The sequence below is a fragment of the Colletotrichum higginsianum genome, chromosome 8 (assembly GCF_001672515.1).
Source record: "Colletotrichum higginsianum IMI 349063 chromosome 8, whole genome shotgun sequence".
NCBI lineage: Eukaryota > Fungi > Ascomycota > Sordariomycetes > Glomerellales > Glomerellaceae > Colletotrichum > Colletotrichum higginsianum.
The window spans coordinates 3,402,580-3,425,044 of NC_030960.1; the positions used below are offsets into that span (position 1 = coordinate 3,402,580).

The 22,465-nt window shown below is 53.9% G+C and overlaps 9 protein-coding genes across 9 annotated transcripts; 3 read left to right on the plus strand and 6 right to left on the minus strand.

The window, feature by feature from the left end:
- Positions 1-2,238: 2,238 nt before the first annotated feature.
- CH63R_11974 (Pectate lyase) lies at positions 2,239-3,223 on the minus strand (the record flags this gene model as incomplete). Its single annotated transcript, XM_018306948.1, has 3 exons — positions 2,239-2,411; positions 2,504-2,638; positions 2,713-3,223. The coding sequence occupies 3 exons, from the start codon at positions 3,221-3,223 to the stop codon at positions 2,239-2,241; spliced, it is 819 nt and encodes a 272-aa protein (XP_018153789.1).
- A 1,420-nt stretch (positions 3,224-4,643) lies between these two features.
- On the minus strand, positions 4,644-5,702 carry CH63R_11975 (NmrA family transcriptional regulator; the record flags this gene model as incomplete). Its single annotated transcript, XM_018306949.1, has 2 exons — positions 4,644-5,402; positions 5,529-5,702. 2 exons carry the CDS (start codon positions 5,700-5,702, stop codon positions 4,644-4,646), a joined length of 933 nt encoding a protein of 310 aa, XP_018153790.1.
- A 1,162-nt stretch (positions 5,703-6,864) lies between these two features.
- CH63R_11976 (Cel61b) lies at positions 6,865-7,869 on the minus strand (the record flags this gene model as incomplete). The annotated part of the gene is made up of 1 exon (XM_018306950.1): positions 6,865-7,869. One exon carries the CDS (start codon positions 7,867-7,869, stop codon positions 6,865-6,867), a length of 1,005 nt encoding a protein of 334 aa, XP_018153791.1.
- A 921-nt stretch (positions 7,870-8,790) lies between these two features.
- CH63R_11977 (Binuclear zinc transcription factor) lies at positions 8,791-9,884 on the minus strand (the record flags this gene model as incomplete). Its single annotated transcript, XM_018306951.1, is given in 4 exon segments — positions 8,791-8,895; positions 8,947-9,663; positions 9,733-9,772; positions 9,778-9,884. Coding segments are annotated over 4 exon segments (969 nt in total).
- Positions 9,885-11,849: 1,965 nt separating this feature from the next.
- Positions 11,850-12,770, minus strand: CH63R_11978 (NmrA family protein; the record flags this gene model as incomplete). Its single annotated transcript, XM_018306952.1, has 1 exon — positions 11,850-12,770. One exon carries the CDS (start codon positions 12,768-12,770, stop codon positions 11,850-11,852), a length of 921 nt encoding a protein of 306 aa, XP_018153793.1.
- Positions 12,771-13,371: 601 nt separating this feature from the next.
- Positions 13,372-14,528, plus strand: CH63R_11979 (Short chain dehydrogenase reductase family protein; the record flags this gene model as incomplete). The annotated part of the gene is made up of 2 exons (XM_018306953.1): positions 13,372-13,798; positions 13,861-14,528. The coding sequence occupies 2 exons, from the start codon at positions 13,372-13,374 to the stop codon at positions 14,526-14,528; spliced, it is 1,095 nt and encodes a 364-aa protein (XP_018153794.1).
- Positions 14,529-14,857: 329 nt separating this feature from the next.
- CH63R_11980 (EC65 protein) lies at positions 14,858-15,375 on the minus strand (the record flags this gene model as incomplete). Its single annotated transcript, XM_018306954.1, has 3 exons — positions 14,858-14,860; positions 14,911-15,238; positions 15,296-15,375. The coding sequence occupies 3 exons, from the start codon at positions 15,373-15,375 to the stop codon at positions 14,858-14,860; spliced, it is 411 nt and encodes a 136-aa protein (XP_018153795.1).
- Positions 15,376-17,887: 2,512 nt separating this feature from the next.
- On the plus strand, positions 17,888-18,755 carry CH63R_11981 (uncharacterized protein; the record flags this gene model as incomplete). Its single annotated transcript, XM_018306955.1, has 4 exons — positions 17,888-18,040; positions 18,110-18,244; positions 18,308-18,656; positions 18,718-18,755. 4 exons carry the CDS (start codon positions 17,888-17,890, stop codon positions 18,753-18,755), a joined length of 675 nt encoding a protein of 224 aa, XP_018153796.1.
- A 1,097-nt stretch (positions 18,756-19,852) lies between these two features.
- CH63R_11982 (FAD binding domain-containing protein) lies at positions 19,853-21,620 on the plus strand (the record flags this gene model as incomplete). The annotated part of the gene is made up of 4 exons (XM_018306956.1): positions 19,853-20,151; positions 20,286-20,557; positions 20,641-21,011; positions 21,108-21,620. 4 exons carry the CDS (start codon positions 19,853-19,855, stop codon positions 21,618-21,620), a joined length of 1,455 nt encoding a protein of 484 aa, XP_018153797.1.
- Positions 21,621-22,465: the final 845 nt, after the last annotated feature.

Below are 22,465 nucleotides of genomic sequence, written 5' to 3' on the forward strand. Positions count from 1 at the left end.
CTGGGCCATGTTCTGAATCCCCTCGTTATCTATAAGGGCAAGGCAGTCCAGCAGCAGTGGTTTCCTCTAGACCTTGGCCCTTATGAAGGATGGCAATTCACTGCAACGGAGAATGGATGGACTTCAGATGCCACTGCAGTTGAATGGCTGCAGAAGGTCTTCATCCCTCAGACTCTTCCTCAGGGCAAGGAGGTCAGGCTGCTGATCATGGATGGACATGGGAGTCATACAACGACTGACTTTATGTGGTTATGCTATATAAACAACATCCATCTATTGTTCTTACCGCCACATACCTCCCATGTCCTCCAGCCACTTGATCAGTCAGTCTTCAGCCCTGTCAAGGCAGCCTATAGGAAGGAGCTTGGATACCTTGGTCAGTGGAATGATTCAACTGTTGTAGGCAAGAGGAACTTTATAGGCTGTTATCAGAAGGCTCGTACTGCAGGTATGACGATGCAGAACATTAGAAGTGGTTGGAAATGGACAGGGTTATGGCCTGTCTCTATGGCGAAGCCTCTGATGAGCTCCCTACTGCTCCCATCAACACCAGCAGCATCAGGATCATCTGATCAGGTCAGCAAAGGGCAGTCTGGAGGCAAGGAAGCTGAAGGATGGGTATCTGCGTCATCTGCAGTGGCATGGTCGACGCCAAGGAAGATGAAGGATCTAGCTGGGCAGTTGAAGCTATTCACAGAGCTGGAGAATGATGCCTTTACTCAACGCCTTCTATTCAGGAAGGTAAAAAAAGGCTTCAGCGAGCAGGCATATGAGCTGGCAAATACCCAGCAGAAACTGGAGCTTCTGCAGGCCCAAGTCACCAATACTGCAGTAAGGAAAAGAAGGGCAGTCCAGCTGGATCCTAACACTAAGTTCGCCAACATCAAAGACATCCAGCAGGCGCAACTTAAGGCTGGGGAAAAAGAGGATGATGCAGCCGAATCCAGCGACTCTGAATACCCTAGTGAAGCTGAAAGCTGTATTGTTGTTGCATCTAGAAGAAGTCAATGATTAATTGAAGTCGACGAGTATGATGGGAATAGCTTCATTTTTGGGGTGCCGAAATGGGGGGGGTGCCGAAAAGTGGGTAGTCTGACTTACAGCTCCCGTGATACAAGAATGTCTTGGCAGCGAGGTCCAATAATACAACCGGTCGGGACCAGAAGTGAACACTGCCCCTAGAGGTTCCATATACAGAGCTCTTGACGTGCGGCCCGATGGTTCAGTTCCTGTGCATGAAGGCTTGTTATCGCAACCACAGACAATAGAATGACACTGCACGTTGAGAATAGCCTTGAGAGCTAAATAGCGTTTTTTGTACAATCAAACACTTTTATTCTATGTAAGTCTCGTCAGTCACTTCTTGCAAATGGTCACTGAGCTCAGCGTTATATAACAACCATGTCTCAGCCGCCTTTGATTCTCTGACACCGGTCTTCTCATCAAGCCGCTTCTCTGCCTTCATACCAGACACACTTCACTATGATAACCATATGATGAAGTCCTTTGCCATTGCCGCCATGCTTCTCCCCGCCATGAGCCTTACGCTCCCTTAACTTGAAAACGTTAAGCGCTTCTCTAACCAAACCAACACCCTGGGCCCGCTTCCTCCCGTGAACAACGGGGCCATCTGCCCTCCGGCCAAGCATAAGTGCCGACACAACGCCGAGAAGACCTGGGGCTGGAACGTTTGCGACGTCTCCTCGAAGCGGGTGAGCGACGGACAGGCGGGTCCTGCAAAACGGGCGAGACGTGCTTTTTCAACCCCACCAACGGATCTGCCTCCTGCCTCTGAGGGCTTTCCGCGGGTGACGTATGGCTCGTGTCGAGTTTGTCTCGTTGTTGACCGGGGTCAGCCGGATTTTGGTCTTTCTGCAGGAACTCCGTGTAATCAATATTCGCAAGCGCGAGATAGCATCATGGGCTGGGCGTTGAGAGGGACCATTGCAGGGGGTGTTCTGTTGGTTTTTTGTGATTTGACCACAGTTTTCTTTTTCCAATTTTTTAGCACTTCGGTTCAAGTAGAGTTGTAGTCATATTCTTGTTTTCTAATGATTGTAATCAAGCCACCGGCTTTTCGCAACTCATATCTCATTCGCAGTGGACAACTCGTGGTTTAGGTAGCAGGGAAGATGGACGGGCTTCCCATTCAACCGCTTTGATAATCGGCATAGATACTACTATGGCACATGCTAGGTGAAAGGGAAACTGGATGACACAGGCCGCATCACGCATCCCTTACGACCAGTCTTGACCATTGACCACGCAGTACGGCGCCAACGCCCCCTCGCCGATCTCCCCGGCCTCGCAGGGCTTGACACAGCCCGAGTAACGCGTGCAGATGACTCCGATCTTGGCAAGGCAGTAGTTCGACAACGTAGCGGTGTCTCCGTAGTTCTGGTTCACGCCCACTGATTTTGATGTCAGCACGTGGAGGATTCAACAGTATACCCCAAAAGCGGGTTCTCAAAGGCTCTGACGGGGCAATGGGAGGGCGACTTACTAACGACGCCCTGGATGCCAACAAAGTTCGTAATGTTGACGTGGCGCTGGAACTGCTGGCTGCAGTTGCCGCACGAGCGGTAGAATTTACCGTACTTGTTGGCGTAGAAGCCGTCGATGTGCAGCCATCCCTCGCCTATACCCCAACAACACTACGTTAGCAACTGACACTCTGGGCCAATACCCGTTGCTCGACTCAAAAGGGCTCACCGTTGTGCTGGAAGACCTTGTCGCTGGCCTCCCGCGCCCCTCCGCCCCGGATGTATCTGGGCCCGGAGCCGTAGAACGTGGCGGCGTCCTCGCACACGTCGTCCCACCAGACGTTCTCAATGGTACACGGCCCGCGGCAGTGGACGCCCTCGGCCTGGGCGGGCCCGATGATGGCGTTCTTCAGCGTCGCGCCGGGCTCGAGGATGAAGACGGCGGCGGCCTCGTCTTGGTCGACCTGGCCCTTGCAGTCGCCGGTGCTGCCCTTGCGGTCGAACAGCGCCATCTTCCCGTCGAAGACGGCGTTGGCCGGGATGACGGAGGCCGTGGGGAACGACGTGCTGCCGGTGGGCGTCGGCCACTGCGTGTTGACGGACGGGTGGGGGCAGGACACGCCGCCGGAGGCTTGCCACTTGATGGTGCTCGTTGTCGTCTTTCGCGTCGAAGTCGTCCGGGACTGGGCGTCGACCAGAGACACGGCCAGTGCCAGCATAGAGACCACGGAAAGTTGCATGTTAACGTCTGTGCCGCAGAGAGGTCTCGAATAATGATTTATGTCGGTTAATGGGTTGATTTTAGATAACTTGACGTGGAATGCTCTACAGAGTGCTTCTTGGCCAAGTTATATACCCAGACCCTGGCCAGCAAAGCACGCCTGGCTGCTGTTAGACGATGCTCTTGGGGTTGTGTGTAAGCCATGTGATACCACGTCTTTGAGGAGCTGGGAGGCAAGGCTTGGTAGCCCGAGTCTCCTAGTCGTGGGTAAAATCACAACGATTTCTCCGCCAAGACCTGCATATACAACCCCTCAGTATGCTGCGGCTTCCCCTATCCCAGGCGCGCATCTTTGGCGTGCGCTGGCGATCATAGGCCTCGCCAAGACTCAATGCAACTGAAAAGCTGAACCTGACTCTGGCCAGCGGGTTGGCTTCTTCCACCAATCAGACTCGAAAGGGATTCAAGGCCGCAGTCCAGCTATCACCAAACCCCGATCGAAGTACGCCGTTTGAAGCGACATGAAGGTGAATTCCGTCGCGTATTACAGGAGCCTTAGGGTGCTCTACTGTCAGCAGGTTCCCATCGGCACCCAAGGAGGCAGCTCCTGTTTGGAAGCTCGCGGAGGCTAAACCTTAGGAAACGGTATAGCTGCTGTAAGAAAGAGGACAGAAAAGGCTGTTAGCTTCGTCCTCTTCGATTTGCTACCGATGCTTGAAAAGCTCCAGCGAACTGGTTCAAACCCATCAGTTGTTGTCTTCCATCTGGGCCGGCTCGAAATCTCCCACTGGACCCCTAGGAGAGGACTTAGTCTAGCGTGATAATTTTCGATTGGCACTAGTCCAATGGGATAGGCGGGAGAAATGTAGGAACAATTTTGAGCAACATCCCTTTCAGTGTTGGCCAAGACGATCAGTAAGCAGGAGGAGTTGGAGTTGGCCGTTTTGAGTGCGGCAGGGCAGCTCCGTGTTCCCTCTTTAGGATCAATTCCTCTTACACATAAACAGCAAGCTTCTATACATGTGGTAATAAATGTTCTGTCAAGTTTTAGGGCTAATATTTTGTTTTCACACTCTAAAAGATAAAAACTATTTGAACGGCTTTAGGGATCGCCAACTGCTCCCCTCTCTGTTTGTTATCATGTCAACCAATCTATTTACTAACTCTAGTTTGCCGTGATCATCGCTGTGCACTTCGAGGCTGGTCGACTCACTGGTGGTTCAACAAGCTCGGGTCGACTTTATCATGGCATTACACCACCCACCACTTTGCCCTATGCTGGATGGGGGGTGCAGTTCAAGAACGCCATGACACAAAACTAGTACGCACAGAAAGGACTGTAATTTCTTTAAATTGATTTGTATACTCCGTACTGGCAGATGTCTTAGGCGAGACCCTGTAGCCAAGTCCAAGTCTCAGCTGCCCTGGCCAAGTGATTTTCAAGCGAAGGCACTCTTGTTCTTCTCGAGGAACTCCTTCCAAGACGTCGACTTGAGCCCAACCTCAGCCAGAAGCTTTTCGGTCGGCTCCAGCGGCTGGCCCTTGTAGTACCCGGGCTTCTCAATGAACAGGTGGTTCTCAAGAAGCTCCTGGGCCATTGACGGGGGTAGGAAGCTCTTGTACGTGTCGGAGTCGAGTGGGATGAAGGTCGCCTTCTTGCCCGTCACCTCTTCGAACTCGGAAATAATGCGGGTAGGCGTGTAGTATCCTGATGCAGCGAGGATCTGCTTGCCCAGGTGGCGAGAGGGATCGCGCAGGACGGCAGCAACGTACTTTCCAGTGTCGGCCTCGGCGTCGATGAGCGGGAAGCGGGCCTCGGCGGAGACGGGGTAGGCGAGGGTGTGGGCGCCGTCCTCGCCCTTTCGGAGCATCTGCGAGACGGTGAAGTTCGACATGAAGTAGCCGGGCAGGACGAACGTGCTAGGGATGGCCTTTTCGCGGATGTAGGTCTCCACGTCTGCCTTTTGGTCAAAGTGGGTGACATGGCTGAGGCGGCCCTCGGTTTCCTTGGTCACGTGGAGGAGGGAGGAGTAGATGAGGTGCTGGACCTTGGCGGCGGCGGCGGCGTCGGCAACGATCTTGCCGTGGGCGAGCTCAGAGCTGGCGCTGGGGTTGAAGAAATTGGGCGAGGTGACGAGGAACACCGTGTGAGAGCCGGCGATGGCGGCCGCCACCGAGTCGGCGGAGGACAAGTCGGCCTGAAAGGTGTCAGTACTAACTAAGGCTGGCAAATGGGGCCAAATGGAGCATAGATAAAAAAGAAAGGGGGGGAGGGGAGAGGGAGAAGCGGTCAACAACTCGGGGGGTAGTCGTAGTGAGCGTACCGTTTTAATTTCGACACCTTTTGCGACCAACTCCTTGGCGGCGGGCTTGGAGGCGTCTCGCGTAACGCCCCGAAGAGCAAACTGCTTGGATAGGACGGGATCGGCGAGTACGGCCCTGATGACGGAGCCCCCCTGGTTGCCGGTGGCGCCAAAGACGGTAAGAAGCTTAGACATGGTGGTGGGGATGCGTGGTGTTGTGTAGCGAGACGGAAGTTTAAGACCAGACTTCTTGGTTGTGAGGTGTATTGGACGTGGAAGATGTACGACGAAGAATGAATGGTGGAGAGAGTATACAGACAGAACGTTACAACCATGGACGTCAGGGCGTTCTTATGCACCCACATGGAGCGTACTCGGTGAGAGGCTTCCATGAATAATACAGATGCCCGGCATCTGCCGATTGCGGCCGTTCTGACAATAGACTTTCAGACGGGCCTTGGCCCCCGTTACCCCGTGTGGCCGTTCGTCGCTCTTCATCGGAGACCGATGTGGAGCTACGAAGACTGGGATCTGTCAGCAGGGCCGGCGGGAAGTTCATCGCTATTCATCGGAGGCCGAAGTGGGTCCAAGTTTATTTTAATCTCCGCCCGACTTACGGGTTCCTACCGGGGCCCTCTCTCTCTCTCTCTCTCTCTCTCTCTCTGTGACCGGCTCCACGCCATATCCAAAGTCTATCCGTATCTCAAGCCCCTCTGCCCCTTGAATTTGCGAACCCGGTCTAGACGCAAACGCAGACGCCGCTTTTCTCGCTCTATCTCGAACGCATACCATACTGTCGCAAAAAGTAGCTTCTTTGTAACACGCTGACCAAACCTCGCTTGATAAGCTCGTTGCGCGGTTTGCCTTGCTTAGCCAATTTGATCTGTCCTCATGACGAGGATGTATGGCACCACGCTGATACCGCCCTCGCTGTGCCTCTCCCATCCATCCCGAATCGTCGTTTGGAAGCTTCCAACGGGGCCCAGTCGAGCGATCCGACACCATCATCACATCCGGGGCGTTGGCACCGCGGAGAAGCACACTTTGGACTGTCACCAAGACCTTCCAGTTCATGTGAATTCAAGACAACCCAACTCAACAACATTTGGTCACTCTGGCTCGCAGTTGCCAAGGGTTATGGTGATGGAACGGATGCTTTCAACAAATATTCTATGTGTACAATGAAGGGAAAAGGATTCTAGGCTAGGGACCCTCCCACTCATCCTCCTGGGAAAAGTACTCGAGGTTTTGGTGGCGCAAGAGACGAATGGACGGATCGATCCATGTCTTTGGGACGCATGAGTGAACGCATGGCATCACCCCGGCGTATTGTGCATTGGTACCTACTGCTTGTGGCTCAACGCCAGCCACAGACAGTCGACGCAGCCTGGGAGCTCTTGGTCCGAGTTTCGGAACCCAACGTACGAGTGCGAGAGCCCAACGTGCGAGTGCGGGAACCCACAGGCCTGGTGCGAGTGCTGAAAGTAGTGGGGGCGGCGGCAGAAGGGGTGGCGGACGCGGTTGCAGGAGTGACTGCAGCTACCACGGAAGAAACGTTGTCGGTATGAGGAGGAGGAGGAGGAGGAGGAGGGTCAGAAGAGACCGAACCGGTGGGAGATAGGGTGGAGTTTCCAGCAACGTAGAGACCAGGGCCGGGGACCGGGTATGTCGACATCCCCTTCGCGTAGGGGTCGAAGAGAATGCCGGCATCGTCCGCCTTGTACAGCTCGACGCCCAGGACGCCGTCCGGGGCGTCGGTGCCCGTGCCGGTGATCTCAATGTTCACACACTGGGGGTACAGCTGGGCGCCGTTCTGCTCGGCGCCGCTGTGGAGGTTGATGATCTCGTTGCGGAAGACGTAGTTGCCGGGAGCGATGGTCGAAGGGACGGTGGTCGTCCAGGTGAAGTTGTTGGCGATGAGCTTCTCGGCCGCCCACTGACCGTCGTAGCCCGCCTCGTCAATCTTCGTCCACTTGAGCGCCGACTTCTCGGGAGACGCGCAGTCACCGCCGCACGGGGCGATGTAGGTGAGCACAGGGCCGACATCATGGGGCCAGTCGGGCCAGACAAAGTCGACCTTGCCGCCGGCGGCGACCTGGGCAGTCAAGGTGCCGGGCTGCGCGTTGACGTGGCAGTTAATGTCCAGCGTATGCAGGCTGTTGGGCTCGATATAGCCCCTATCCAAGCTCTCGGTAGACCAGGCGATGAGATCGGGGGTCGGATTGCCATTCTGCTTGCGGTAAATGTAGTCCGTCTGGAACGCGGCGTGCCGGACGCCGTCCGCGACGATCTCGCCCAAGATTCCGTGAGCGTTGGTCTGCGCCGCCAGCGCGATGGCGATAGCCATGTGCTTGGAGTACATGATGACTGCGAGGGCGATACTCGGGGAAGTAACGAGTTGGGACACGATGTGGAGGAGAAGAAGAAATTTGCAAACGAGGTGAGCGGGCGCAGCCTGTCTCGTGCTGTAAAGAGACTTGAGGAGGATGGTAAATGAATGGAAAAGAGTTTGATGGGCTCTATGAAGGCTCTGGACGGGCCGTCATCCAGAGCATGCAACGAAGAGTTTATATACCCCAAAATCACAATGTAGAGAAACAAAGATCCTAGGCATGACGAAGCGTCTAAGAGATTGGGAAAAGATGGATGGTGAGGCACAATATGCCCAGTTCTCTCAACTTCCTAGACAGCCAGCCGCCTGCAGCTAACATGGAGGGCAGGTAAGATTATCAGGCGCATCTGAGGGGTGGGTAATGCTCCAACAAAATAGGGCGGCTGCATTCATCCTTCGAGACCCCCTGCCTGTGAAGTCTGGCCTGAAACCTCTCTACGTCCACCCCGTCTAACGGTCGTATCTCAAGCCTGTTGATCGATGGTCCTGATGTTCAACGGCGTGACCAAACAGGCAGGACGCCGAAGTGGAGGCGGAGAATCGTCCCTAGAGGGTTAGGCACCTCACAGAAGTCGTTCAACGGGCCAACATCACCGGACGCTGTCTATCGGAATTTCTACGTATTACGCCGAGGCAACAATCCTGATGAAACACTTGAAGTTGGACATCTCCGCTCTTGAGATGGCTATTTCGAACATGATGTGAGGCAGGTCAAAAACCAGTAGAACAAGGCTTGTATCCATGACAGCGAAGCAGTTCTTCCTGGCTAGTCTGCCGTTAACGCCGCCACAGCAGTGGACACATGGAAATGTCTCCACAATCAAATTCGGCTCCTTAGACGAACTTCGCTACGTTGGCAAGGTCATTATTGACTAACGCATTGGTTTTGCTTTACGTCTCGCTACTGCTGGGTAATCGAAACACGGGACCCGACGACGGAGCACTTCCTTTGGTAAATGCCGGTGTCAAATGACGACTCTGTGGCACCTCAAGAGCCTATCGCCGTTAGTGTGCGGAACCCCTTGGCTTGCAGCCTGGTAAACGTACCTTCTCAACTGCAGACGAGTCAAGCCCTCGCTGCCGCATTTCCGTCGCGAGCTGGACGGCCATCGAGCCGGAGACGGGGTTGTCCAACGTCTTTGCGGATAGCATCATGATACGAAGAACAAAGTCGAGGTTGTCTTGCCGCGGGACGTTCTCGGTGGGGTCCAAGTCTTCGAGGAAGACCCGAGAGGTCAGGTAGACGGAGAATATCAGAATCGAGTTCTTGAGATGCTCGTTCATGTCTGACATCATCCGGAAGATGTTTAGTATCTCTTCCGCGGCGCAGACAAGTCGGGCCGTGCTCCTGCGAATCATGCTTTTGGGAAGGCCAGTCGACTTCATTCTGGATATGGCTGCCTTATGCAGACAGATGAACGACATGTGGATGATGATGTTGACGAAAACCGCGTTTCGACATCTGGCTTGCCTGGGCAGTCTTAGGCCGTCAGGCAACCCTTGTAAAAAGAGAACCAGGTTGTTGTCGATTTCTCGATACTGTCTCCAGTGCGTGTTTCTCTCTGGATCCGGAGAGCTGTTGTTGTGCAATGGCTCCTTGGTCGAGTGCTGGAAGGATTGGTGAAAGAGAGACGCGGCTCTGACACGTCCGGCGAATGGGGAGAAGACCTGGCCGTCTTGCTGCTGTGCGCTCGTGTAGAGGCTTGTCTTCTCCTCAACGTCACTTTGAAAGGCTTCTTCAGACGCTGGAAGCCGTACAGACATCTAAAAATATTTAGCATTAGTCTGCAGATTGTCGACAAGGTCTCCACAACCACCCGATGCATCACTTACGTCTCGCTCGTTGATGAGGACTGGCCAGCCCGCGGTACCACTTACCAGTCTATCGGAGCAGTAAAGCGCCCACCAGGTCCTGCGCCTCTCTTCTGCTTCTGGCCAGGACTGAGGCGGCGGTAGGCCGGATGGATGACCCAGACCGCCTCCATCAACCTGATGAAGACCGAGCAACTGTGCGATTCGGATGGCCCTGCAAAGACTCATCGAAGATCGGGCGAAGAGCAAGTATTGGGCTTCGAAGTAGCACATCAGGCACCATGTTTGTGCGTGCGCTACTCTGAGGCTGGCCTTTGATAATGCATTAATTGCGATTCGTCCAAGGCGAGTGAGTACACAGGGCTTACTACTGACATTCACCTCGTCGGCTTGCGCATATGCTCGGGCCCGATTGTAGAATGATATCGCCAAACTTCGATGGGTGTTGCCGATTTCGGCTCCCCACGCCATCACGATGTACTGGAGGCACATTGGAGGTCGCATGTGGGATGGTAGGGACAAGGACATGATGTAACGGGTCCGATGGATCATGGGCGCCGTATAGTGCCATTTGTCGAAGTAATGGTTGGTGCTAGCCAATTGCATCAGTCGTTTCTACAAAAAGAATTATACAAAAAAAAAAGAAAAAAGCTGGCAATGAATGTCTTACAGAGATTCGATCATCTCCAGAGGGGGCCGTTGCTCATATGTCCCAGTCGAAGACAAATCAGCCGATGGAGCATCACCTGGAGAAACGGTTGCATCGGAAGCAGGCCCCTCCAAAACAGGTAGGGCTTGTGGGCTTCGATACGTGGGGTCCATGTTCTGGATCGCCGTGTCCTGATCCGCTGCCTCGCCACCATTGCGTGGAGGATTGTCTGTACTCGACTTGGCAATACGTTCAAGATGTTCTGCGGCCTGCCATCAGCAAAGCTGGCCTCAGTGAAGGAGAGTCGTGGATCTCTGACGAGTGGCTCTTGTAGAGGATTTCCATATGCGTACGAACCTAGTTTGATTTCCAGCTCACGAACTTGTTGCCTCTTGCCAACATTGGCCCTTCTTGACTTGGGATACTCGCAGTCGGCGCGGACTCTGGCGCAGCGGCTGCAACGAGGCTTGATGCGGTCGCATTTTAGTTTCATGGAGCGGCACTGAGTGCACGAAAAACGCACGGGTTCTTCATCCCGAGACGTTGACATGGCTGATGTTGAAAGACAGACGGCGACGCCGTATGTCAAGGTACAGACAGAACAAGTAGAAGAGAAACATCCATCCAAGTCCCCCCCCCCGGTTTGGGACCGCTCTCTAATTAACTTAACCCCAGTGGTACGGAGTAGTCACGCTTATAAATGGTCTTGGCATGAAAAGCATAATGTTAATGTGCTGTTCTCACGTGACTAGACCCCGCCTTGCTACCCCTTTACTTAGTTTCCCTACTATTAAACAGGACCGGGTAGTTGATAAAGCTTGTTAGGTCATTGAAACCGTCGTTGGAAAAAGCTACCTGATAAGCAACGGGCTAACGATGTAATCTACTGCAGTATACGTGTACAATAAGTTAAGTTTGGTCCGCGGGTCGAGTATTGCGCAAGGTTGGCCTGACTAGCCCTACCCTGCCCTTGTCGGGTTGGAGGTGACACGCCTGGGAAGCGAACAGAATACAGGTATGTGCGTTAGTTGCCAGACATACATCGTAGGTATACTGATATTAAGTTAAGTGTGACTGCACCTGTGCAGTCTATTGGACCCACAAGAATTGCTTTCGCCTGCAAACACTGTATGCAAGGTTATCATTATGAAGCACACCACTTTTTTTGGACCGCGATAGCCACACGTCTGCGTCACGTTATCGGCCTTGGGAGCAATTCTGACCAGGTCCTTCTTTCAGGATAGGTCTGAGAGGAACCAACCACTGTTTGTTCTTCACTTCCCGGACGTATAGTCCTCGTCACACTTATTTTGTACGTTTACAGAAACCACATCAAGTGGGACACACAAGCAAGTGGCACACCTCGTCTGAAGAAGAGTTGACCATGGCCCCGAGGCCTAAAGCAGCTGGTATTTAGCCGAACATTAATATTGAAAACCGTACAAATGCCACCGTATACTTCAGAGAGACGCAGAAAAGTTTCCTATCTTCACTTCTTGTTGACGAAAGCACTGTCGCTCAACCAATGCTTCATAGTCATGACACCAGGATGGATCCTCTTGATCTCGGCCATGTCGGCATTGTAGCCTTCGTCCTTGAACCATGCCACCATGATGCCCAGCTCCTGGACCCCGTGCTTCAGCGCTTTGCCGAGGATTCCAAGTGTCGTTCCAACAGGCTCGCCCGTCACAGTCTTGAAGGTCTGGCTTAGCTCAGAAAACGTGAGGTTGTCACCAGCCAGTCCTATGGCCCTTTTGTTCCAGGTTTTCGGATCACGGAACGCCTCGGCCGCGAAGAAGCCGATGTCCTTGGTAGCGATCCACTGCAGCGGTTTCTCTCCCATGATGTCGTGGATCATGGTCAGAAACACTTTGCCGAAGAACCCCGGCGCCAGGTTATCCATGAAGATGACGGGCCGTAGGATCGTCCAGCCCATGGGGCTCTTGTTGTTCGCGGTAGAGTTGCGGAGGTGGTGTTCGATGCGATGCTTGGTAATGAAATGTGGCACCGGAGTAGGATTATTCCATGATCGCTCGTCGCCCCCACGCTCGACGCTGCTGTAGACGAAGTGCTGCACGCCAGCCTTGATGGCTTCGTCAACCAACGCCTTGCCCTGCTGCGTCTCCTTGTCCGATTTCCGGTCGCTCATCGCTTGGACGGAAAAGACACCCCACAAGGGTGCCGCCCCGGCGGCTGCCTTGGCGGAAGCGAAAAGAGCCGGAGCGGCATCGAGATCGCCCTCGACGATCTTGATGGACGAAGACTTGGCTGCGAGACGTCTTGCAGAAGGCGAGTTCGCATTTCGTGTGACTGCGAGAAGAAGATCCGATGACCCGTGACTCAAGAGGGCATCAACGACAGCGCCGCCTTGTTTGCCGGTTGCGCCCGTAATGAGAATCGCTCGAGACATTTTTTCGAACGTCGATGTTGTTGAAAGCTCGTAGGGTAGTGCTGGCCGAAGAGCGTGGTAGATTTTGGAACATTAAGCCATGTTAACAGGAGGTAGGGAGCTGTACTTTAATACTGGTTTCTTGTGACCTACAGGCCTGAGAATTGCAAAACTTTACATCCTCACCGGCAGGATACGAGACCGGGATGATCTGGGTAGACGTTTGTTCAAAGTAGCTCGCCAGACGACTGACTGGCTTGCAGCGTCCTCGAGGCCTGCTTGAGATGAAATGCCGGCTCGGACTTGGTCGGAGGCCGGTGCTGATATGTTTAGAGTTGGTGTGGAGCGATCATGCCGACGGTCTTTCATTCGGCTCCGTCATCGCCCCCTTTTTCACGGTATTTGTCCAAACTAGATTACTCAGCAGAGGTAATAGTATCCTGCTTGCAAATAGACGGCTACCCAATTTGTAATCCCTAAGTGATTACACATTGCGATGTCGTCTTTTGCTACGCTCTTACGACGCTGCCTTGTAGCGAAGGGAGCTGGGGTCATCCACCACGACCCACGAACACGAACCAACATACACGCGATTGCTCAAGGCATATCAAGTATAAGAGCGATGAGCGGGTCATCACGATTCACCAAACCCGGGTCTTGGTTAAGCCGTTCTCAAACATCTCTGCCAAATATGACCCTTCTTCTTGACCAAATCAGAGCCTCAAATGCTCGCCTGACGGAAGCCACAACCCCCCGGACTGCTGTATTTGTTGGCGCTACAGACGGCATCGGCAAGAGAGCCCTTCTCGACTTGGTTTCAACGGGCTTCCCTCTCAAGGCCTACATCATTGGCCGTCATGAGGCCCGAGATCAGCTTCTTCTGGAAGAACTTCATACAGTCAACAAGAATGCCGAGCTCATATATCTGGAGGGCCAGGTCTCGCTGATGTCGGAGGTCAAACGTCTTACGGATGTGATTCTCGGCAAGGAACAAGCGATCGACCTGCTGTATCATTCGGCCGGTTTCTTACCCTTTCAAGGACACCAAGGTGTGCGATCCATGATCATTAGTAGCTCTACTACGGGCTACCATTGGCTAATCATTCTCCAGAAACAACCGAAGGGTTCGAGTTGAGCTTCGCAGTAGCTCATTACAGCCGCTTTGCCTTCATCTCGCGACTGCTTCCCAAGCTACAAGCCGCGGTTAAGACAGGCCCAGGGCATTATCGTCCGCGTGTTATCAGCATCTTGGCAGCTGGCTACGAGTCTGCCGACTTGTTCTTGAACGATCTGACCCTCAAAGAGCCTGGCCGCTTCAGCATTCCCGCCTACGCTAGGCATGTCGCCACCATGGTAACCATCTCGATGAAGCGCTTCGCGGAACAGTCCGAGAATCAAAGCATCGTCTTTGTGCATGCCCATCCGGGCCGAGTCGCTACCGAGCTTCTCAAAAAGAGCTGGGGTGACAAATGGGACCCCAGCGCCCCTCCAGCTGCCGCCCCCTCCGCAGGAAACTTTGACCGATTCACGCTCGAGGAGGCTGGACAGAAGGCTTTGTACCTCATGACGAGCGCCGAATATGGCGGGACCGGAGTCGGAATCTCAAAGGAACGATCGGCAGCGTCGACTTTGACGCACCAGACTGGCGGGTCCCTGTTCTCTGTCAATGACAAGATGGAATACCTTCAACAAGATTCGCTCCTGTCGGCATTGGAAGCAGGAGGCGCTGTGGAGGCGATCTGGCATCACAGTGAAGAGACGCTTGCGCCTTGGTTCTAAGGGGAAAAGCTCCAAGATCCAGGACACAATAGCTTCAGGGCATAATGCGTTTGGGTGAACACTTTCGTGGCCATGCAAGAAAGCGAATAGGCCTACGCGTGCTTCGCTGTTTGGAATATAGACACGATGCCCCGAACAAAACTAAACGCCACCGTGTTGTGCTGATTCCCCTCATCTCCTCTCCCCGCAGCCTATAAACGTCGAGGGATCTTTGACTCTTGTTGTATTAAGTGCTCGCTGGACTAGACCACCCTAGCTGCCTGTTGACGTGGGCGATTGTTCATTGTACACAAGCCAGGATCGGTACCGTTGGTGGAGATGCTTTCTTTTCACTTTGACAGTCTTAGTGGGTTGTACTGGTCGAATGGTGGTTCTGACTTACATGGAAACCGGAGATCTTGTCACGACACACGCCATACGCATTCACGCCAGCAGCCTTGCCGGCGGCAATGCAGTGCTTCACGAGACGGTTAGCATCATCTCGCTCACCAGCCTTCTGAGCCTCACTCACCTTGTTCCAGTCGCAGTTGTCGATAGCGCCGTCGAGACGCCATGTGCGCTTCACGTATCGGTAGCACTCCTTGAAGTTCTGCCCGTAATACCCAGTCACGCCCCCGCCGCCATTTGCCTGACACGCCTTCGTGGTGTCGTCGTCCCAAGCAATGTTGCTCTGGATCTTGCCCTGGTACTCAATGTCATTTCGAAGACACCTGTTGGGAGAGTGTTAGTAATGGATGAGGGGCAGCGTGACTGGGAGGTCATAATACCAGCAGTGCTTGTAGCTCGCACATGCTTCCACAGATGTGAGGGCGAGAGTGACGATCAGAAAAACGGAGGGGAGCTTCATGGTGGAAAGTTGAAAGCGCGTGTTCTGGCTGCAACTTAGTTTCTGGAGATCATGAGTGTTGGCAAGCAGGAGGAGGGGCGCTTATAACCTTCGGAGTAGGAGAGCTGCGATCATGAGTCGGCGACAACATACCGCTAGTAACTAATGTAAATGCAAACACCCATGCTCTATTTTGTCTATTGTTTAATATAACCTGATGAGGATTTTCTGGGACTTGACTCTGTATCGAAGATGCCTGCACACACGGCGACCCATTATCTACGAACGACGTAGGTCTTCCCGACAATGCACAACGACCTAGATAAAACGAGGGCTGCTTATCATATATTACCGAAATGTTGTCCTGAAAGCACGTTAACTCTGTTGTTTTTGTCCACGAGTACTCAGAGAAGATGGAGGAGGAGGAGGAGGAGGAGGAAACGGGGTATTCGCGAGCTTTCCTATGCGCGACTCATGTCGGTGATGCCGACACAGATGTCCAGATGATCAGGAGCAGGTGGAGCAGGCTTCTTCAATCCTATAATTCCTGTTGAGTCAGTCAGGCTGTTTCTGGACCAAGGAGACATAGGCTTGATTGATCATTGCCTCATTCGTCTGTGGATTCGGGTTGTGGTCAGTAGATCCGCACTATCACAAAGTCGAAGTGCACAATCACGCACCAATGGCGGTCCCCCGTTCACAAATAAGCCATGATACGGGTGTTGTCCACAATTTCGAAATGCCAGGGCTACCCTTGTTCTTTCATATGTGAGTGGGTGCAAAAGTGTTTACAGGTACTTGGGAATCAAAGGCCTACCAGGTAGCTTTCCCTCCACCATACCATGAGCTGATGCTTACGGTTACGAAGGTTAGGGACTAGACTCACGCTCCTAGGCGACCACGACCTGCATTTTCCGTCCTGGGAAGCCTCCCATGTCCAGTCTGACCATCGACAGGCACATAAGCTTTTCGGCGAGACCTGGGCGGCGTGACTGAAGTGCATGCTGGATCCCAGTAATATCCCCTCTTCCTGTGGGGATCCAGCTGAGCATTTAGATAACTACGTCGTGTTCCACGATAGACCTGGTGTTCGCTGGGCGAGCATATCTCGCTCGTGTGGAAAGCTGTGAGACCATCGATGTACGAGGGTTCGAAATAGACCGTCGGGACGATGATGAATCTTGAGCTGGATCGAAAGAGGAGAAGAAATGCACTTGGAAACTCTGCAAGCGGGTCTGACGAAAGTCCATCCGCGAAGATGCCAGGAACGGACTCGCAGCCATCGATTTACCGCCTCTCAGATCGGCCGGTGCTTCGGGGTTGAGCATCAGCCTTTGTCCTGATCGGTGAGGCACTGGATATCACAAGTCGCGCTTCTGCAGGACGAACCCTCCACCGAGAGCAGTCTTGAGCGTAAACAGACCGCGCGCGGCACAAATGCTTGCTCACCGTTCCCAACAAGAGACTTTTCAACATGTGGTAAACACCTTGAGCGGCATAACGATCTCGCTATCAGGCAGGGCCCCACGGAAGCGTTCCGCGCTGCAATCGTGACTACGTCGCTCAGGTGCAGCCGGATCACCCGCCGCCTTAACGCTGTGCGACCTGAGATGGTGAGAGCGAGTAGGGTGAGTGGGTAGGCTCTGGCTCTTATAGTGGAGGATGGCCCTCGTTTATCGCGCCGATATGATGAACCGTCAGCCTCCAAGACCTGACCCCTGTCTCTCGGTGGCTCTAGTTAGAGCGCCACTGCTGCAGCAGCTTGGGGAAGCATGTCCGGCGCCTATACCCAACTCATAAGAAGCTAGCCCTACCGTAAGAGGCGTATTGTATCTGGTCCACGGGCAGCTAACATGCAGATTGGCCAGGGTTTTGATTTGGCAGCCTGGAGGGCCAGACCAAATCGCATTACCCTAGGAAACGCAGACAGCCAATGAACGGAGACGCCTGCGATTCTGGGGATATACGGATACTCGGGATTGGAACGGGCCGCTTACACATGTCATTGTTTCGAATGGACTCAAGGGACCGCTCACCAGTCTCTGCTGCAAAAAGGCCAACACTCCATTGTATAGGTTGATTAGCAACGAGGGTAATACCCGCCGTGCTATCCATGTTCTTTGTCAGATGTTAGAACGTTCCTTGCAGTGCCATGGGCTGCTGAGCATACAGGCTCATCCTCAGATCGGGCGACCGCCAAGGATCGTGTCAGACAACAAGGACAAGAAGGGCAAGGCCCATCTTGGCACTTGAACCACGGGAGGATCTAGCCGGTTGACCCTTGACTCTGCCCAGCAACTATTGAGTTGTTCACGAGGGACGTGGCTGCAGTCAGATCAAAACTTCGACGATTTCGGCGGAGTAAGACCCGAAGCTGCCCAGGTATTATCGAACGATCAACTATAAAAGGATGCCCAAAACTCGCCGAACTAGTACAGAGTCTCCATCAGCGACCAGCCTTCTCAGCTTCCTCTAAGGCCATTCTCATTGCTGCATCGCTTCATTCCGATACCCAAGTCGACCATCCATCATCATGCGTTCCCTCATCTTCCTGAGTCTTGCTGCTCTCTCGGCTGCCGCCGCTGTTGATACTTCTGTTGCTCCGCTTCCTATCGGGGAGGTTGGTTGGGAGGGCGTCGTCGTCCCGGGCCAGCCTCCGATTCAGGTCTGGGGTGATAGCTTTGAAGTAGGGCTAAGCTTTCCCATTAAGTCAAAATGCAGAGCCGAGTGAGCTCAACTGACACTCCCTTTCTAGGACATTGAAGCCAAGATCCGAGTTGACCATCCCGACTTCTCCATTTACACCGAAGAGGTCCAGGAGGAACCCGAGTCATCCGGAAATCCCTCCGAAGAGGTTGTTTCCCTACTTGCCAACGTGAACAAGGATGTGGTAAGAAACGTTTCTCCCCTCACTCACTGTCGGCAAGAGCCCTAGAAGAACTAAACAAGGTAGTCCAAATACAACTGCAACAGGGGCGGCTGGGTGTACGATTTCACCGCATGGGATGCCATCGAAAAGGTGAAGAAGATTGCCGGCAACAAGTGCATGACCCGCGCGCGCAAGTGCGTCCGCCTGTCGTGTGTCAGCGGCACTGCTGTCGGCGTCTGCAACGACAACACGCACGATATCCACATGCCTTGCAGCATGGTCGGCAGAATGGCCGATACCATCTACCGCAACTGCTGGAAGCAAGACACCATCTGCGGCCCTCCTGGAGCGGGATGCATCGGCACGATGCCTCTTACGCAAGGCCAGGCCTTTTCCCCCGGCGGCACCTGGAACACCATCATTGGTGTTTGCAGTAAGTATATACCACGCTTTTGAACCGATACGAATCCGCCACTTACCGAGACGATAACTAGGTTTCTTTGGCAACGGCGAGCGTCCTGTCAAGGCCTGAGTGGGTGATATTTTCACTGGATAACAGCGTTCTTGACAGCCGGTGGGCAGAGTTTTGGGGTGTATTAGCAGATAAAAGAGGCGGGTTAGGTCTTGGCAGAAGGCTGAATTGCAGTGCGAGAAATAGATGACTGCTGTCAAGCTGGCTGGAGTGAGTTTGTAGCAATTTCTCAAATCATTTACAAATGTGAACAATGATCGTTGACGTCCGTAATGATGTAATCCTGGTTGGTTATCAACACGACATCTTTCAACAGATTGTAACCAAGATGCAATGCAAGGTAGACTTCATCTGTCGTGTTTTTAAATTGACATTGCACCAGTCCTTAACTTACCTCAGGCAATACTGCTGCCGGATGCTATTACTCTAGGAACAGCCTACTGTTGAATTACCAACTTTAGCGCTTAGAAAGGGCCCTTGGAACATGTAGAACAATTAGCAAGCTGATTGACAGCGTAAAAGGACCACTAAAGGCTGTATATCTAAACGGTGGAGCTGGTGGAGGCCGGAGACTCTACATCAAGAGGTCGCTACAAGCTGTTGAAGCAACTAAATATAGCTAAGCGCACGTGATGATGGCTTTTTGTTAGACAGATTTCCTGCATACACTATGCATGAGTTAATGCCGCTTTAATTAATCGAAGTAAGGTGCCTATACAAGGACTGCTAAGGGCTAGTTGAGCAGTTGACAAGTGGGTAACAAGTGGCCACCACCTTGAACAGATCTAGCTTAACGCCAAGCCACGACAAGAGTCACTCACCGACGGCCACCAATCGGACCTTCTCACCGGCTCCATAGCAGGCTTCACCAAAGGACGCTCTCGGGGCCGGGCTGCGGCCGGGCTGCGGCCGGCTAAGTAAGGTTTCGGCGGCCGCGATGTCCGGCTCCCGGGCAAAGCTCAGGAGGCTCCCGCCGCTCTGCTGCAGGTTACAGAGACAAAAATGAAACTTTGGGACAATCTTCATCGCAAGATTCAATTCCCATCCAGCAAGATTTCGGGCTTTTTTCATTCTTTTTTTCATCACTACCTCCTTAATTTTCCCCCCCCTTCAATATCTGCCCTATTTCTGTTTTGCGTTACAGTCTTCCTCCAAATATGGGCTTCAAGGTCATCATCGTCGGAGGCAGCATCTCCGGGCTGTCTCTGGCTAATATGCTCGAGAGGTTTGGTATCGACTACGTCCTCCTCGAGGGCCACTCCGTTATTGCCCCCCAACTCGGCGCCAGCATCGGCCTGCTCCCGGCCGGCCTGCGCATCCTCGACCAGCTCGGTTGCTACGAGACGATCCGAGAACTCGCCGGCAACACATACTACACAGCAAGCATGCGCCTCTTTAGCGGCAAGATTTGGAAGGACACGCAGCCCGTGACATTTTCTGAAAAGTTGGAGGAACGGTACGTTGTTCGTGACAGCGCCTTGTGGATTCCGATTATACGCATTCTGCTTGCGAAGGGGGGGGGGGGGGGGGGGTTGTTTAAGAAAGGAAAAGACAATAGGGGTGATTCGACTAACACAGTCATGGTAATAGTGTCGGATACCCCCAGATTTTCGTTGACCGGAAGACCGTCATTCAAGTCCTCTTCGACAAGCTCCAGCACAAGGACCGGGTCCTGACAGATAAGCGCGTCAACCTCATCGAGCTCGTCCAGGACCGCGTCAACGTCCACACGAAAGACGGTTCCGTGTACACCGGAGACATCGTCGTCGGCGCCGACGGCGTACACAGCGCCGTCAGAGGCGAGATGTGGAGGATCGCACAGGAAGAAAAGTCCGACCACTTCAAGCCAGATGAATTATCTGGTCAGCACAAGCCAAAAACAATGCCCCCATACCCGCACTACTCTCCCTCTCTCCCTCCCTTTATTAACACGAAACACCGACAGGTCTGCAATGCGAGTCAAAGTGCATCTTCGGCATCTCGAAAAGACCCGACTGCCTGCCCGCGTCGCCCGCCCAGATGAACGCCTTCTTCAAGAACGGCAACTACATGATCCTCACCGCGCCCGGGGACCGCCTCTACTGGTTCCTCTTCACCGAGGCGGAGAGAACCCGCGGCGGGGACATCCCGCGGTACACCAAGGAGGAGGAGCGCGAGCTCGCCGAGCTGCACTTTGGCGACCGGGTCACGGAGACCATGACGTTCAGGGACGTGTACGAGAACAGGCTCCAGACGACGCTCGCCAGCATGGAGGACCACGTGTTCCGGCGCTGGCACTACCGCCGCATCATCACCATCGGCGACGCGGCCCACAAGGTATACGGCATCCCCGCGCATTCCAATTCTTTTTTCAAAAAGTTGATTCTGTGAGAGCATGAGCATAAGAGGGACTGACACGGTTCTGGTGGACAGGTACACCCGATCAGCGCCCAGGGAGGCAACGGCGCGATGGAGACGGCCGCCGTCCTCGTGAACGCCCTCCGCCGCGAACTGGAGAAGACGCACTCCGAGGGCCGCGCCGAGCTCGCCGAGGCCGACATCGAGGCCGTCTTCGCCGAGGCCCAGGAGAAGCGCTTCGGCCGCGCCGAGGGCGCCGTCAGTCAGGGCCGGCACACCAACTCGGCCTCGATCAAGGAGACGCTCTTCTCCAAGGTCTTCGTCGACTACTTCTTCCCCCGCTACGGGCAGAGCCTGATCTTCAGCCTCATCGTCAAGAACACGGCCAGCGGCCCCGTCGTCGAGGGCATCCCCGTGCCGCCGCGGTACGAGGCGGCCGTCGCGCGGCACGAGGCGGCGCAGAAGGGCAAGGGGCCCAGCTGGACCCTGTGGAGCATGCTGACGCTCGGCGCCGGGCTCCTCACCGCCGTGTGCTACTCGGCCCTGGGGCCCGCGTGGCCCGGTCTCTCTCTGGCCTGGACTCAATGAAGTCTTGGGCCGTTGTAGACGGCGTTTCGTGTTCAGGATAGAGAGAAAAAATCAAGAGCATGTATCTAGACAGTGCATTTTTGACGGACCAAAACATAGACAGAGCGCGATGGATGAAAAGAAATACTTCTGAGTGTGTGCCAAGGTTCCCCCTTTGCAGTAGATGTAGATGTCTTGTCGAGTTGAGCCATAGTATTGATCCGACTAATAAGACTACTTGGGGCAGAACTTGATCTTTCTTCCCAAGACCTCCACCGATAGACAAGGCGTAGCGATAGGTGTCAGCCGTATCCTTCCATGGTCACTTTGACAGAGCGGCTCTCTTGTTCTCCGTGGGGTCATTCCAATATCCGGCTCAGATAGCTGTTAATACTGACCCTATGTTTACGTAGCAAATGTCTGCTGAGCGATGCCTAATCTGCACCGAGTCACGCGTAAATGATGTGAGCTGTAGCATCATATCTAATCGGGCATTGGCATTTCAATCAGTCCATGCACTGTAACCGGACAGTTTCTATTCTTTTAGCTGGCTGTGAACGTTGTCATCCAGTAACATCTCCATCGACGCCTGGTTGCTGTTGAACCAGTCCTCCAGCTGCGGCCCGTTGCCCATGCTCAGCACTGAAAGCAGCGGCTGTTGGGCCAGGTGCACCCCGTTGCCGCTCGTCCTTGCGTCATCGCCGGCCTGCATGGAGTCCCCGCCAAACCCATCCATCAGGTTCGGATCCTGGTTTTGCTGTAACCAATTCGCGTCGTATACGCCGGCGTGGGGGAAGCCGAGAGCGGCGAGGTCGGTATCCATCTGCGGGACGGAGAAGCTCTGGTCCCCCTGCAGCCTGGACATG